Source organism: Mandrillus leucophaeus, unplaced genomic scaffold (genome assembly GCF_000951045.1).
Source record: "Mandrillus leucophaeus isolate KB7577 unplaced genomic scaffold, Mleu.le_1.0 Scaffold765, whole genome shotgun sequence".
NCBI lineage: Eukaryota > Metazoa > Chordata > Mammalia > Primates > Cercopithecidae > Mandrillus > Mandrillus leucophaeus.
In genome coordinates this window covers 697,102-712,323 of record NW_012108308.1, presented here as the reverse complement: position 1 = coordinate 712,323, position 15,222 = coordinate 697,102, and the positions used below count along the sequence as shown (strand labels likewise).

At 45.2% G+C, this 15,222-nt stretch overlaps 1 protein-coding gene across 1 annotated transcript in view; it reads left to right on the top strand.

Moving 5' to 3' along the window:
* Positions 1 to 234, top strand: part of LACTBL1 (lactamase, beta-like 1) — a 36,397-nt gene extending 36,163 nt beyond the window's left edge. The window contains exon 7 of the mRNA XM_011966591.1: positions 3 to 234. Within this exon, the coding sequence (XP_011821981.1) occupies positions 3 to 234 (232 nt within the window). The remainder of the gene's footprint in view (positions 1 to 2) is intronic.
* The last annotated feature ends 14,988 nt before the right edge of the window (positions 235 to 15,222 follow it).

The following is a 15,222-nucleotide window of genomic DNA, read 5'->3' as shown; positions in this document are numbered from 1 at the left end:
ACCCTGGCGCTGCGTCATCTGCACGGCCGCGTCTTCCAGCTGCACGTGGCCCGCGAGTTCCCCTGCGCACTGCCACTCGGCGACGCATGGCTCTCGCTGGAGGCCCAGCACGGGCAGCTGGTCAACTTCTACCCCTTGGATCACCACGGGCTGTCACCCGGCTTCGACGTGCCCGGCCTCAACACGTACAGAGTGCTGCGGCTGCAGCGCAAGCCCGTTTTCAAGAACCAGTGACCCCGGGCTCGGCCTGGAACCCCCTACCCCTGGCCTCCCAGCTTTCTAGAGTGAGGTTTGGAAGGGGAGGCTGTGGGAATGCCTGTTGGAGAACCTGGGTAGTTGGCAAAGTGGAGTAGGGTGGTACTACTCAAAGTTTGGTCCGCGGACCACAGCCGGAAATTCAAATTTCTCCACATCTATGGGGGAGGAAGGATTAAGTACAGGCATTAAGAGTAAGCATTTAGAAACTTTAACAGGCAACCAAAAATTTAAGCATTGAAACAGTACTTTTGTGCCTGTTGAATCTAAAACAAAATATGGGCTTGTATTTTGTCTTTTAAAAATCAACCTAAGCAACCGGAGGCGGTGGCTCACACCTGTAATCCCAGCACTTTGTGAGGCCTTGGCGGGCGGATCACTTGAGGTCAGGAGTTGGAGACCAGCCCGGCCAACATGGTGAAACTCCATCTCTACTAAAAATACAAAAATTAGCCGGGCATGGTGGAGGGCACCTGTAATCCCAGCTATGCGGGAGGCTGAGACAGGAGAAACGCTTGAACCCGGGAGATGGAGGTTGCAGTGAGCCGAGATTGTGCCATTGCACTCCAGCCTGGGCAACAGAGCAAGACTCCATTTCAAAAAAAAAATCAACCTAAGCCCGAGCAACATGGTGAGACTCCATCTCTACAGAAATAAAATACAAATTAGCTGGGCATTGTGTCCTGTAGTCCCAGCTACTCAGGAGGCTCAGCCAGGAGGATCACTTGAGTATGGGATTTGGAAGCTGCAGTGACCCGTGTTCGTGCCACTGCACTCCAGCATCAGTGACAGAGCAATACCCTGTCAAAAAAAACAAAAACAAAAACAAAACAAAACAAAAAAAACCTTATTGAATTATAACTTACATAAAATGAAATACACATGATTGGAATACAGTTGGGTGATTTTGACAAATATTTATACCCACCACCACAATCAATATATAGAAAATTTCATCACCCCCAAGTAGTTTTCCCCTTACTCCTTCGCAGTCAGTTCTCTCTTTCTCACCTAGCCGCAGGCAACTGCTGATCTGCTTCCTGTCACTGTAGATTAGCTTTGCCTGTTCTAGAATTTCATACAAATGGAACCATACGGTGGAGTCTTGCATCTGTCTTCTTTTGCTCAGCACGCTGGTTTTGAGGTTCATTCATGTTTCTGTGTGTATCAATAGTTCATTGATTTTTTGTTTTTTGTTTTTTGTTTTTTGTTTTTTGTTTTTGAGAGGGAGTCTCACTCTGTCGCCCAGGCTGGAGTGCAGTGGCTCGATCTCGGCTCATTGCAACCTCCGCCTCCCTGGTTCAAGCAATTCCCCTGCCTCAGCCTCCTTTGTAGCTGGGACTACAGGTGCGCGCCACCACGCCCAGCTAATTTTTGTATTTTTAGTAGAGACGAGGTTTCACCATGTTGGCCAGGCTGGTCTCGATCTTGACCTCGTGATCCACCTGCCTTGGCCTCTCACACTGCTGGGATTACAGGCATGAGTCACTGCACCCAGCCAATTGTTTATTGTTTTTATTCTATTGCTCATATATGCCACAATTTGTTTATCTGTTTCTCTGTTGGTGGACATTTGGGTTGTCTCCAGATTAGGGCCATTATGAAAAAGCATTCCTATACAAGTCTGTGTGTCAATACATGCTTTCATTTCTCTTGGGTAGCTATCTAGGTGTGACTGCTATGCAGTTTTCCAAAATACATGTACCATATATATGATATATGATATATATGATATACATGATATATATGACATATGATATACATGATATATACGACATATAACATATATACATGATATATGCGATATACATGATACACTATATATGACATAGTATATGATATATAATATGTGATATATGATATATATTATATGACATATGACATATATTATATATGATATATATGGGTTTTTTTTAGATGGAGTCTCATTCTGTTGCCCAGTCTGGAGTGCAGTGGTACCATCTTGGCTTACTGCAAGCTCTGCCTCCTGGGTTCACGCCATTCTCCTGCTTCAGCCTCCCGAGTAGCTGGGACTACAGGTGCCTGCCACCTTGCCCGGCTATTTTTTCTTTCTTTTTTTTTTTTTTTTTTTTTATTTTTAAAAGTAGAGACGGAGTTTCACCATGTTAGCCAGAATGGTTTCGATCTCCTGACCTTGTGATCCTCCCGCCTCAGCCTCCCAAAGTGCTGGGATTACAGGCGTGAGCCACTGCATGCGGCCACCATTTTATATTCTTAACAGCCATATGTGACAGCTCGCTTGCCCTATGTTTTTGCTAACAGTATTGTCAGACTTTTGCATTTTAGCCATGTTCATGGTTGTAAAGTCATATCTCACTGTGGTTTTAATTGCATTTATTGAATTGTGAAAGCTATTTATATAGTATGGATACTAATCCTTTGTTAGATATATGCTTTGCAAGTGTTTTCCCCCAGTGTCTGGCTTGACTTTTCATTTTCTTAATGGTGTCTTTTGAAGAACAGAATTTTAAAGTTTTGATGAATTTCATGCCTGTTAAATCTAGTATAAAATTTGGGCATGCATTTTGTATATATTTTTAAACAATTAAACTTTTGATTTTGAAATAATTGTAAATTTGAGATAATTGTAGATTCACATGCAATTGTAAGAAATAATCAATGTATCCTTTGCCTAGTTTCCTCCAGTGGAAACATCTTGCAAAACTCTAGTGCAATAGCACCAGCAAAATATTGATATTAATACAGTCCAGGCTGGGCATGGTGGCTCATGCCTGTGATCCCAGCACTTTGAGAGGCCAAGGCAGGTGGGCCATCTGAGCCCAGGAGTTCGAGTGCAGTGGTGCAATCATAGCTCACTGCAGCCTCAACCTCCAGAGTTCAAGCAATCTTCTTGATGTCTTATGTATTCTTTCAGTCTTTCCAGAAAATTGGGGTCTCCAAGACAAATGCAGTTTCCAATTAACACCCAGAAGCTGCCATACTTCCTGGGTTATTTGGGCTATAAAAGTAATTTCATAGCCTGGTGTAGTGGCTCACGCCTGTAATCCCAGCACTTTGGGAGGCTGAGGCGGGTGGATCATGAGGTCAGGAGTTCGAGACCAGCCTGGCCAACATAGTGAAACCCCATCTCTACTAAAAATACAAAAATTTGCTGGGTGTGGTGTCACACACCTGTAGTCCCAGCTACTTGGGAGGCTGAGGTGGGAGAACTCTTGAACCCAGGAGGTGGAAGTTGCAGTGAGCTGAGACTGCGCCATTGCACTCCAGCCTGGGTGACAGAGTGAGACGCTATCTCAAAAAAACAAAACAAAACAAAAAAAACAGCTTCAGGCTGGGAGTGGTGGCTCATGCCTGTAATCCCAGCACTTTGGGTGACCAAGGCGGGTGGATTGTTTGAACTCAGGAGTTTGAGACCAGTCTGGGCAACATGGCAAGACCCTGTCTCTACAAAAAATCCAAAAATTATCCAGGTGTGGTAGTGCATGACTGTAGTCCCAGCGACTAGGGAGGTTGAGGTGGAAGGGTCCTCTGAGCCGGGGAGGTTGAGGTTGTAGTGAGCTGTGCTTGCAGCACTGCACTGCAGCCTGAGTGACAGAGTGAAACCCTGCTTAAAAAAAAAAAAAAAGTAGCTTCATTGTCACTTTGGAGAGTTTGTGGGAATCCATATGGAGGAATTATTTCCTTCATTAGAGCCTTTACAACTTTGGCAGGTTTCTCAGTTCTAGTGAGGTAAGCCTCAACCCAGCCTGGCCCTCCTGACTCCTTGTTCCATGAAATTGCTTCCCTCAGTGAAGAATTCTTTGTTGGGTTCTGTTAATAGCAAATCTGTGAGGCCCAGTCTGCTGGAGTAAACTTGATCAATTATTTGAATGCAGTCATCAACAGGAGGCTGGAGGTTCCTTGGTAGCTGGGTGGCAGGATTCAGAGTAGAAATAACTTTAAGAGTTATATTTGGTTTATCTAGAAGCATGGCTTGGTGCTTTTCCAGCCCTGGCAGTCAACAATAGCCCCCTTCTGCTTGGGCACGGGAAACACATAATGCATAGTATGTACCTTCATGGGCTGCCCAAAGGTGAACATCTCAGCTTCCTGCAATATATCACAGGTGGCAGCCACTGCCCTTAGGCAGGTAGGCCAGCCCTTAGTTACCTTGTCAAGCTGTTTTGTAAAGAAGGCAAGGAGACATTTTAAGGTCCCAAGGTCTTGAGTTAATTCTCCAAGTCCAATTCCCTGTTTTTCTTGAACAAATAAATCAAAAGGTTGGTGTAGGTCAGGGAGACTCAGGGCAGGGGCTGTCATCAATTTCTGTTTAATGGTTAGAAAGGCGTTTTGGCATTCTCTACTCAAAGGAAGGGGTTCCCTTTCTTCTTCTTTTAAAGTCTCCTAGAGAGGTTTGGCTATTAACCTGAAGTTAGGGATCTAAATTTGACAAAATCCAGGCATCCCTAAGGGACCACGTAGTTGTTTAAGGATACTGGAGACTGCCACCTGATTTATTGCCTCTGTGGTCTGGGAGAAGATTGTGAGTCCCTTGAAGCTCAGGTACTGAATGGTGGGATGAGAGATCTATGCCTCTTTCTTAGAAACTTGGTACCCTTTATGTGCCAGAAACTTTAAGACTTTGATGGCATGAAGGATGGAGTTACCCTCCATTTCACTGGCTATCAAGATACCGTCTGCATATTACAAAATAGTTCATATTAATTAACATGGAATTCTTAGGACTGTCGGATCTACATCTGTGTATTTCTTTTCTTTTCTTTCTTTCTTTTCTTTTCTCCTTTTTTCTTTTTCTTTTTCTTTTCTTTTTTTTTTTTTTGTTGAGACAGGCTGGAGTGCAGTGGTGTGATCTTGGCTCACTGAAACCTCTGCCTTCTGGGTTCGAGAGATTCTCTTGCCACAGCCTCCTGGGTAGCTAGGACTACAGGCGTGCACAACCATGTCCAGCTAATTTTTTGTATTTTCAGTAGAGATGGGGTTTTACCATGCTGGCCAGGTTGGTCTCGAACTCCTGACCTCAAGCAATCCACCTGCCTTGGCCTCCCAAAGTGCTGGAATTACAGGTGTGAGCCACTGTGCCTGGCCTACATCTGTATATTTTTGATAAGCCTCCAAAATTCTTTCCAAAATGCTAATGGATTCTCATCCACTTCTTGTCTAATTTCCTGTACCTTGTTTAAACTTTTGGTTTGAAGCACTCCCTTCCTGAGCCCCCCCAGAAAACAGTCCAGAACCCCGGTAGATCAGATTCCAGCTGGGGTCATGGAGGGACACTGCCAGACTGTTACCAGTCCTCACCCCATTATTAGGATCTTCTGTGTGTAACCGAACAACCTTCTCCTGAGCCTTTTCTAGCACTATATGACACTCTTCAGATGTCAGCAAGACTTTAAGGAGGCTCTGAACATCAGCCCATGTAGGGCAATGAGTCGTGAAAATAGACTCAAAGAGGTTAGTTATACGTTTCAGGTCATCAATATAAGCAGGTTTGGTCTGCTTACAGTTATATAAGTTCGCATCATTCCAGCAGGCTGTCCTTCTTCAGCTAAGCTTCCAAACTTCCCTGTCTCAGAGGGAATTGCCCTGTAGGGAAGGGTAGCAGAGCCCAGCCAAATTGTGTCCCCTGATGGGTCCAAGAGGACGAGACCATTTCTCTGGAGTTCCCAGATGTCTCCTTGGTGAAAGGAGAGAGCAAAGGAAAATATGGGGGAAGACCTGGCAGAACTAGGGTACGGGTCCTGGGTCCGTAAGCGAGAGGGCTAGCAGGAGTCGGGAAAGGGTTTTGCAGGGTTTGGAAGTCTCAGGGTTTGGAAGTCTTAGGAGTTGGAGCCATCGAAGAGGCTGAAGCTGGCCCCAAGGCAGCTGGTGGAGAGTGCTGAGATGGCTGGGCTGGGGTTATAGAAGTTGTAGTAGCCCAGACTTCCTCATCTAAGGAGGATTCTTCTCTGCTGGCGACATGGGGATCATAGGGCAAAGTACAGATTCACCACCCTTCTTAAAAGCTTCATCCATTGCATCTAAATTTTACATTTAACTTGATCAGGTTTGTTCTGATAAAGGAGCATAAAAGCTTAGACATTAGGAATTTCATCCTACTTTCCCATTTGATAGCAAAATGAATCTAGTTGTAAGATATAATTAATCAATTTTGAAGAGTTTACTCAAGCAGGCTGCATTCTGGGGTTGAATTTTGTTTTATTATTTATTTAATTTTTTTGGGGGGGGATCAAATTTTGATTTCCCATGACTATATCGACACACACACAAATACTTATCGAAATACAATCTAGGCCAGGTGTGGTGGCTCATGCCTGTAATCCCAGCACTTTGGGAGGCCAAGGCAGGTGGATCACTTGAGGTCAGGAGTTTGAGACCAGTCTGGCCAACATAGTGAAACCCTGTCTCTATTAAAAGTACAAAAATTAGTTGGTTATGGTGGTGCATGCCTGTGGTCCCAGCTACTTGAGAGGCTGAGGCAGGAGAATCACTTGATCCTAAGAGGTGGAGGTTGCAGTAAGCCAAGATCATGCCACTGCACTCCGGACTGGGTGACAGAGCAAAACTCAGTCTCAAAACACAACAGAACAAAAATCAATCTAACTGCAGTAGTGATTAACAAGCCCCCAAAGTGTCCAAACTGAAATAGAGTGCTTTCCACTCTCACATTAGTAGGATGGGCTTGTTTGACCTGCAACAAATGGAAATTCCTTCAGAATCTCCCAATTTGACAGGAGCAGCTCCTACTATCTGGTACCACACTTACCTGTCCAGATGCTGATGTCAAGTTCCAAAGAATATTCTTCCTAGGCAATCAGGACTGCAGTTGGGGCCAAAGAGAGAGAGAGACTGAAACCTCTGGCCAAATATGGCTGGACATCTGCTAGAAGGGTTTTCAAAACTCTCCCAGTCTGTGGCTGCCAAGTCACAAGCAATGCAATCCAAGTCAGGAACACCAGAATGTTGTCGCTGAATGCCAGGGATTTGACCTAGGTCCGGTTACTCTCACTGCACAGAAAGCCAATCACTGAGACAACAAGTATTGCCGGGGAAGAAAGGCTTTATTGTGGGTAATGTCTGCCAGGAGATGACAGACAAGTCTCAAATCTCTCTCCCCAACCAACTAAAGTTAGGGGTTTATATAGGAGTTGGTCAACAGGCATCAGGTAGTCAGATAAGGGGTTTGGTGCCTCACTGTCCAGATGCGGTGATCTGGAAGGTTTCAGCTCCCTGATAGCCAATTTCCTGAGAAAGGAACTCAGATAAGAAAAATCTAAGTTTCTCAAGCTTCAAGACTGGAAGGGTCAATTTCTGTTTTATTAAAAACAGTTGTAAACATCAGTTCTAAGGGAAAATTGGGTCAGTTCAATGGTGTATAATTCTTTTGATATGTTGCTGACTTCTATTTGCTAGTATTTTGTTAAGAACTTTTACATCTATACTCATGAGGAATATTGGTCTGTAGTTTTCTTTCTTTTTTGTGTATTATCTTTGCTTGGTTTTGGTATCAGAATAATATTAGCTTCATAAAATGAATTGGGAAATGTTTCTGCCTCTTCTATTTTCTGGAAGAGATTGTGTAGATGGTATTAATTCTTCTCTAAACACTTGGTAGTATTCTCCAGTGAAACTACCTGGCTCTGGAGATTTTCTTTTTTGGCAATTAAAAAATTGCCAAAAGGCCAGGCGCGGTGGCTCAAGCCTGTAATCCCAGCTCTTAGGGGGGCCGAGACGGGCGGATCACGAGGTCAGAAGATCGAGACCATCCTGCTAACACGGTGAAACCCCGTCTCTACTAAAAAATACAAAAAACTAGCCGGGCGAGGTGGCAGGCGCCTGTAGTCCCAGCTACTCAGGAGGCTGAGGCAGGAGAATGGTGTAAACCCAGGAGGCGGAGCTTGCAGTGAGCTGAGATCGAGCCACTGCACTCCAGCCTGGGTGACAGAGCGAGACTCCGTCTCAAAAAAAAAAAAAAAAAAAAAAAATTGCCAAAAATTCAATTCAATTCAGTTCAATTCAATTTCCTAAATGGTTATGGGGCTATTCAATATGAGCAAGTTGTGGTAGTTTTTACTTTTCCCAGAATTGGTCCATTTCATCAAAGTTGTTAAATTTGTGCCTGTAGAGTTATACCTAGTATTCTCTTACTATCTTTTTGATATCTGCAGGGCCTAAAGTGACATCCCATTTCATTCCTCATATTGGTAATTTATGTCTTCTCTGTTTTTTTCCTGTTAGTCTTTCTAGAAGTTTGTCAGTTTTGAAACAGTGAAGCAAACCAGTTTTTTGTTTCATTGGTTTTCTTTCTTGCTTTTCTGTTTTCAATGTTATGCTCTTATTTTATTGTTTCAATCCTCTGCTTGCTTTGGGTTTATTGTGCCCCTTTTTTCCTAGATTTTTTTTTTTTCTGGATTCTTGACATGGAAACTTAGATTATTGATTTGAGACTCTTCCTCTTTTCTGATGTAAGCTTTTATTACTACTAATTTCCCTCTCACATAGCTTTAGCTATGCCCTGCATGTGTTAATATGGAGTATTCTTATTCTCATTAAAGTAAATGTACTGTTAAATTTCTTTTGAGATCTATTCTTTGACTGCATGAATTATTTAGAAGTGTGTAGCTCTGTTTCCAAGGGTTCAGAGATTTTCATGTTATCTCTATGCTGTTGATTTCTAGTTTGATTCCACTGTGGTCAGAGAACACATTTTGTATGATTTCAATTGTTTTTTAATTTGTTGAGGTTTGTTTTGTGGTTCAGGGTGTGGTCTATCTTGATATATATTTCACTGGTGCTTGAAAACAATGTGTGTTCTGCTATTGTTGGGTGGATTGTTGGATGTCGATTAGATCCTATTGGTTGTAGGTATTGAACTCTTCTGTATCCTTCATGATTTTCCATCTGTTGTTGTATCAATTGTTAAGAGGGAAACTAAAGTTCTCTAATTATAATTGTAATTTTGTTTATTTCTTTTCTCAGTTCTATCAGTTTTTGCTTCACATACTTTGCAGCTCTCCCTATTAACATGAATGCTTGGTATAGATTTAGAACAGAGTTTTTATTTTATTTTATTTTTTAATTTTTGAGATAGGATCTTGCTCTGTTGCCCAGTCTGGAGTGCAGTGGTGAAATCATGGCTCACTGCAGCCTATGCCTCCTGGGCTCCCACCTCAGCCTCCCAGGTAGCTTGGATTACAGGCACGCACCACCATGCCTGGCAAATTTTTGCATTTTTTTGGTGGAGATGGGGTTTTGCCATGTTTCCCAGGCTGCTCTTGAACTCCTGGGAACAAGCGATCTGCCTGCCTTGGCCTCCCAAAGTGCAGAGATTACAGGTGTGAGTCACCATGCTTGACCTGACCTCTTTAATTATATGTTTTTAAATTGTATTTTATTAACCAAAAAATAGGTGTGAATACAAGATGACCACAAGTGCCCTGCTGTTTCTTTTATTGAGAAGTGAGGGGCCGGGCATGGTGGCTCATGCCTGTGATCTCAGCACTTTGGGAGGCTGAGGTGGGTGGATCACTTCAAGTCAGGAGTTTGAGACTCAGCTAATTTTTTATTTTTGCAGAGATGCGGGGAGGTCTCACTTTGTTGTCCAGGCTGGTCTTGAGCTCCTGGCCTCAAGTGATCTTCCTACCTCAGCCTTTCAAAGTGCTGGGAGTACAGGAGTGGGCCACTGTGCCCATCCCTTAGCTGACTTTTAAAATAGGGAGATTATCCTGGATTATCTGGATGGGCTCAATGTAATCATAAAGGTCCTTAAAAGTGGAAGATGCAGGCAGAAGGAAATACAAGATGTAGAACAGTTAGAGAGAGATGCAACACTGCTGGTTTTGAAGATGGAAGAAGGGGCCATGAGCCAAGGAGTGCAGGAAGCCTCTAGATGCTGGAAAAGGCAAGGGAATAGATTCTCCCCTAGAGCCCCTAGAACCTCCAGCTCCGCTGACACCTCGAGGTTGGCCTGTTGGGTCTTGCATTGGACTTCTAACCCATAGAACTATAAGATAATATATTTGTGTAGTTTAAGCCTCTGTATTTGTGGTGATTTGTGTTAGCAGCAGTAGGGAACATACACCCATGTGTCAAGGGAGAGGAAACTGAGATCCAGGAAGGTTCACAATTTGTTTGATTTCTTACAGCTGGAAGCTCTTTGATTCTTCCAGAATCTACTGCTCAAGTAGCCATGGACAAGAGCTTCACCTGCCTTGCCCCATTCTTCCAAGAGCAGCTGCAATATTCTCCCTCCCTCTCCTGTGACCTGACAGTCACTGTTTTATGAATGCAGAATTTTTTCATTTTCTTTTTCTTTTTTTGAGATGGAGTTTCCCTCTTGTTGCCCAGGCTGGAATGCAATAGCATGATCTCAGCTCACTGCAACCTCTGCCTCCTGGATTCAAGTTCAACCTCCTGCCTCAGCCTCTCGAGTAGCTGGGATTACAGGTGCATGCCACCATGCACAGCTAATTTTTTGTATTTTTAGGAGAGACAGGGTTTCATCATATTGGCGAGGCTGGTCTCAAACTCCTGACCTCAGGTGATCCACCTGCCTCGGCCTCCCAAAGTGCTGAGATTACAGGCATGAGCCACTGCTCCCAGCCTGAATGCAGAAATTCTAAGACTTAGAACTGGAAGGGCCCTTAGCAAACATCTCATCACTAGTGAAACAGATTCCAGTGGTTTTTGAATATTTTTTTCTTTTTCCTGCCAAGATATATATGTGGTAGGCTTTTGAATATTTTTAAGCTATGTAATTTTTGTTTCAAACAACATGTAAATCTGATTTTTTTTTTTTTTTTTTTTTTTTTTTTTTTTTTTTTTTGAGACAAGGACTTACTCTGTTGCTGAGGTTGGAGTGCACTGGTGTGATTACAGCTCACTGCAGCCTCATGACCTCCTTGGCTCAAGAAATCCTCTCGCCTCAGCCTCCTAAGTAGCTGGGACCACAGACATGTGCCACCACACCCCGCCATTTTTTCTTTTTCCTTTCTTCTTCTTCTTCTTCTTTTTTTTTTTTTTTTGTAGAGACACTCTCACTATGCTGCCCAGCTGGTCTTGAACTCCTGAGCTCAAGTGATCCTCCCACTGGGCGTGGTGGCGCACGCCTGTAGTCCCAGCTACTCGAGAGGCTGAGGCAGGAGAATCGCTTGAACCTGGGAGATGGCAGTTGCAGTGAGATGAGATTGCACCACTGCACTTCAACCTGGGCGACAGAGTGAGACTCTGTCTGAAAAAAAAAAAAAAAAAAGGGGAAAGAAAAGGAAAGGAGCCCTTCAGAAAACCTGGGGGCACTGCAGGGGAAGAGGAAAAGCAAGGGCTTAGGATTCCTTTCCCCACCTGGGGAGATTGAAACTCCATAGAGGGAAGACCCAAGCCAAGGACTCTGGCTGGGGGCCTCCAGCTGGGAGGTTAGGCTTCAGTCCCTTCCCACCTGGAGGAGGAAGAGAGATAGTGAAGGGGAAGACCCCAGGGCCTCAGACAGGGAGGAAGCCCGGATCAACTCACTTCTGAGGGTGCGCAGGATTTATCAGCTATTTCTCCAGGAGTAGTAGGATTGAAAAAGAACAGTTGGAAGAAGGCAGTGCCTTCCCAGACATTGGGGATAAGTGAGGGGCCCCCTGGCATCCAGTGAATCACACCATTTAAGGACACTGGGGAAAGAAGGAAGGCAGCTGTTAGATAATTGTCATAGCAATCCCGAGGGTGGGGATTAGAAACCCCGTTTTGCTCAGAGAAGTGAGCCGACTTGCACAAGGTCACAAGTTTATCAGTGGGATCCCAACACAGCTCTCTAGGTCTCTATAACTCTCTGCACCAATCCTTGTTGGATTTAGAGTGTGAACTAAAGATGGGTTTATTGGGTCACCTGAGTGTGTGCTGGCTGGGCTGGACACCCCTCATTCTCCCTTGGGCCCAGGGGCTCCTTCATGGCCCCAGAGGCTCACTCCAGAGTCAGTGACCCTGGAAAGGTGTGAGGAAGGATTCAGCCTCAGGCTGCTTTTGCCAGAAATTTGGTTTCTAAGAGGTAGGAGGAGGAAGAGTAAATTCTGTATGTCACACTGAAGAGCTCTAGGGATGCAGAGAAGATATGGGGAGAGAAGATGCTGGAATTTTCTGAGGGAGTTTGGAAATCTAGGAAACAGTTGAAAGAATTCAGAATAAGAGCAAAATATGCCTGGGTGTTGCCTCAGCCAGGCCACATTCAACTTGACCTTCAGTGCTTGAGATGCTTCATCTCTGTGAGCCTCAGTTTCCACCATTGTAAAATGGGAGAACGGCCTGGTGTTGCATGGGAGATAGTTCACACTGGATCTTGAGAGCCAACTGGTACATTTCCAGGAATTTTGGGAGTCAGTTGTTAATGCCATCATTAAAAATTAAATTCTAGGCCGGGCGCAGTGGCTTATGCCTGTAATCCCAGCACTTTGGGAGGCTGAGGCGGGTGGATCACGAGATCAGGAGTTCAAGACTAGCCTGGCCAACACGGTGAAACCTCGTCTCTACTAAAAACACAAAAATCAGCTGGGATGGTGGCACGTGCCTGTAATCCCAGCTACTTGGGAGGCTGAGGCAGGAGAATTGCTTGAACGGGGACCCGGGAGGCGGAGGTAGCAGTGAGCGAGATTGCACCACTGCACTCCAGCCTGGGCTACAGGTGAGACTCTGTCTCAAAATAAATAAATAAATAAGTAAGTAAATACATAAAAAATTGAATTTTATAGTAGAAATCACTTATGTCACTGAGGAATGAATGAAGTTCCAACATAATCTTTATTGTTTCACTTTTTTTTTTTTTGAGACAGGGTCTCACCCTGTCGCCCAGGCTGGAGTGCAGTGGCGCAATCATGGCTCCTTGCAGCCTCGACCTGGGCTCATGTGATCCTCCCACCTCAGTCTCCCAAGTAGCTGGGATTACAGGCACATGTAACCACGCCCAGTTAATTAAAAACAATTTTTTTTTTTTTTTTTTTTTTTTGTAGAGATAGGGTCCCACTATGTTTCCCAGGCTAGTCTCAAACTCCTGGGCTCAAGCTATCCTCCTGCTTTGGCCTCCTGAAATATTGGGACTACAGGCATGAGCCATTGCACCTGGCCTATTTCACTTTTACTTATTTATTTATTGGGACAGAGGCTCGCTCTGTTGCCAGGCTGGAGTGCAGTGACGTGATCTCGGCTCACCGCAACCTCCGCCTCCTGGGTTCAAGTGATTCTCCTGCCTCAGACTCTCAAGCAGCTGGGACTACAGGCATGTGCCACCATGCCTGGTAATTTTTGTATTTTTAATAGAGACAGGGTTTCACCACATTGGCCAGGATGGTCTCGATATCTTGACCTCATGATCCGCCTGCCTCAGCCTCCCAAAGTGCTGAGATTACAGGCGTGAGCCACCGCACCCAGCCTCACTTTTTATCTTACCTTCTTAACTTAAACAGAAATGTCAACCAGCATCCAGTAACTACAGTTGGAAGTTGGTTGTTAAACCTGAAAGAGTCCACCCTGGTAGGAACCATCTGGGTGGTCATAACATTCAGTGAGGAAAAGCATATGATGGAGGGGTCATGGTTGGTGGGGTCCATTGGCTCACCCTCCCCAGACTGCCTCCAATAAACTCGCCATCTGAAGACAAACAGCACCCTGGCTAGGTAACTCCAACTGCAAGACCAGCCTCCTAGTTCTTCACCCCAGTGACTGACTGCTCCTGAGTTCTTTCTGTAGAGAAATTCTGAGGCTGATGGCTTGGAACTGACATACATTATTATTATTTCTCATTTTTTTTTTTTTTTTTAGTTTTTGTAGAGACAGGGTTTCGCTACGTTGCCCAGGCAGGTCTTGAACTCCTGGCCTCAAGTGATGCTCCTGCCTTGGCCCCCCAAAGTGCTGGGATTAGAGGTGTAAGCCACCAGGCCCAGCCAATATTATTAATTAATAAGTCAGATGTGGGGCCTTTGAAAGGGGTACCCAGGGCAGCTGATAGGGGAATAATCTTTGATTCGACCTTCTCTGCTTACTGCCCCTCACTGTATCTCTAGCTCCCCACACATTGGCCTGGTTCCCAGTTGGGGTAGGGAGCAGGGGGCAGGGAGTCAAATACCCAGCGCTCCCCACCTACCCCAGGATGTTATAATGCTTCTCTCTGGCACTCAGCTCTGGCCATTGCCCACCCCATCCCCCAGGGGGCAGAGTGGCTCCATGGAAAAAAGGCCAACTCAGCCTCCATCCCTGCCCCGCCTCCCATCCCCCACTGGCAGTGCAGGGCTGCTTCTAGGGGGTCATAGGGAGTAGCGCTTACAGAGCCCTTACTATGGGCCAGGCTGTCTGCTGGGCACTGTGGCCCCCCATTAGCTCTATTTAGCCCTCCCTAGATAGGGTGGGCCTATTTAGCCCTCACGAAGGGCCTGCAAGGTGGAGGGTTAGCACTCCCAGCTTGACTCTCAGGCCATCAGGGAGACTTCCCACCTACCCCCTTCCCGCCTCCTCCTCCCACTTGAGCCTCCCAAGTAGGTGGGACTACAGGTGCATGCCTCCACACCTGGCTAATTTTTTGTCTTTTTTCTTTTTGGTAGAGATGAGGTTTTGCCATGTTGCCCAGACTGGTCTTGAACTCCTGGGCTCAAGTGATCTGCCCACCTTGGTCTCCCAAAGTGCTGAGATTACATGTGTGAGCCACCACGCCTGGCTGGGTCTGAATTCTTGGTGCTTTCAATAACCACCTGGGATGACGCTGCTGACACCCTGCCCTTGGGATCCTTGAGCTCCTCCCTTGCCATCTATCCTACCTCCTATGTCCTATGGTCATTCCCTTGATTTAAAAACAGCAGCCTCTCAATCATCTTAATTTTAAGGACTCTGATTTCCAACTACTACCTCTCGTATTCCTAAGTCACTTCCTCCAGCATCCTCATTCCAAAAATCTCCCCCTGCCCCCTAATAACGAATGCATTGGTCCCACACCTTTGCCTTGTCTTCATCCGTCATGCTGCCCTG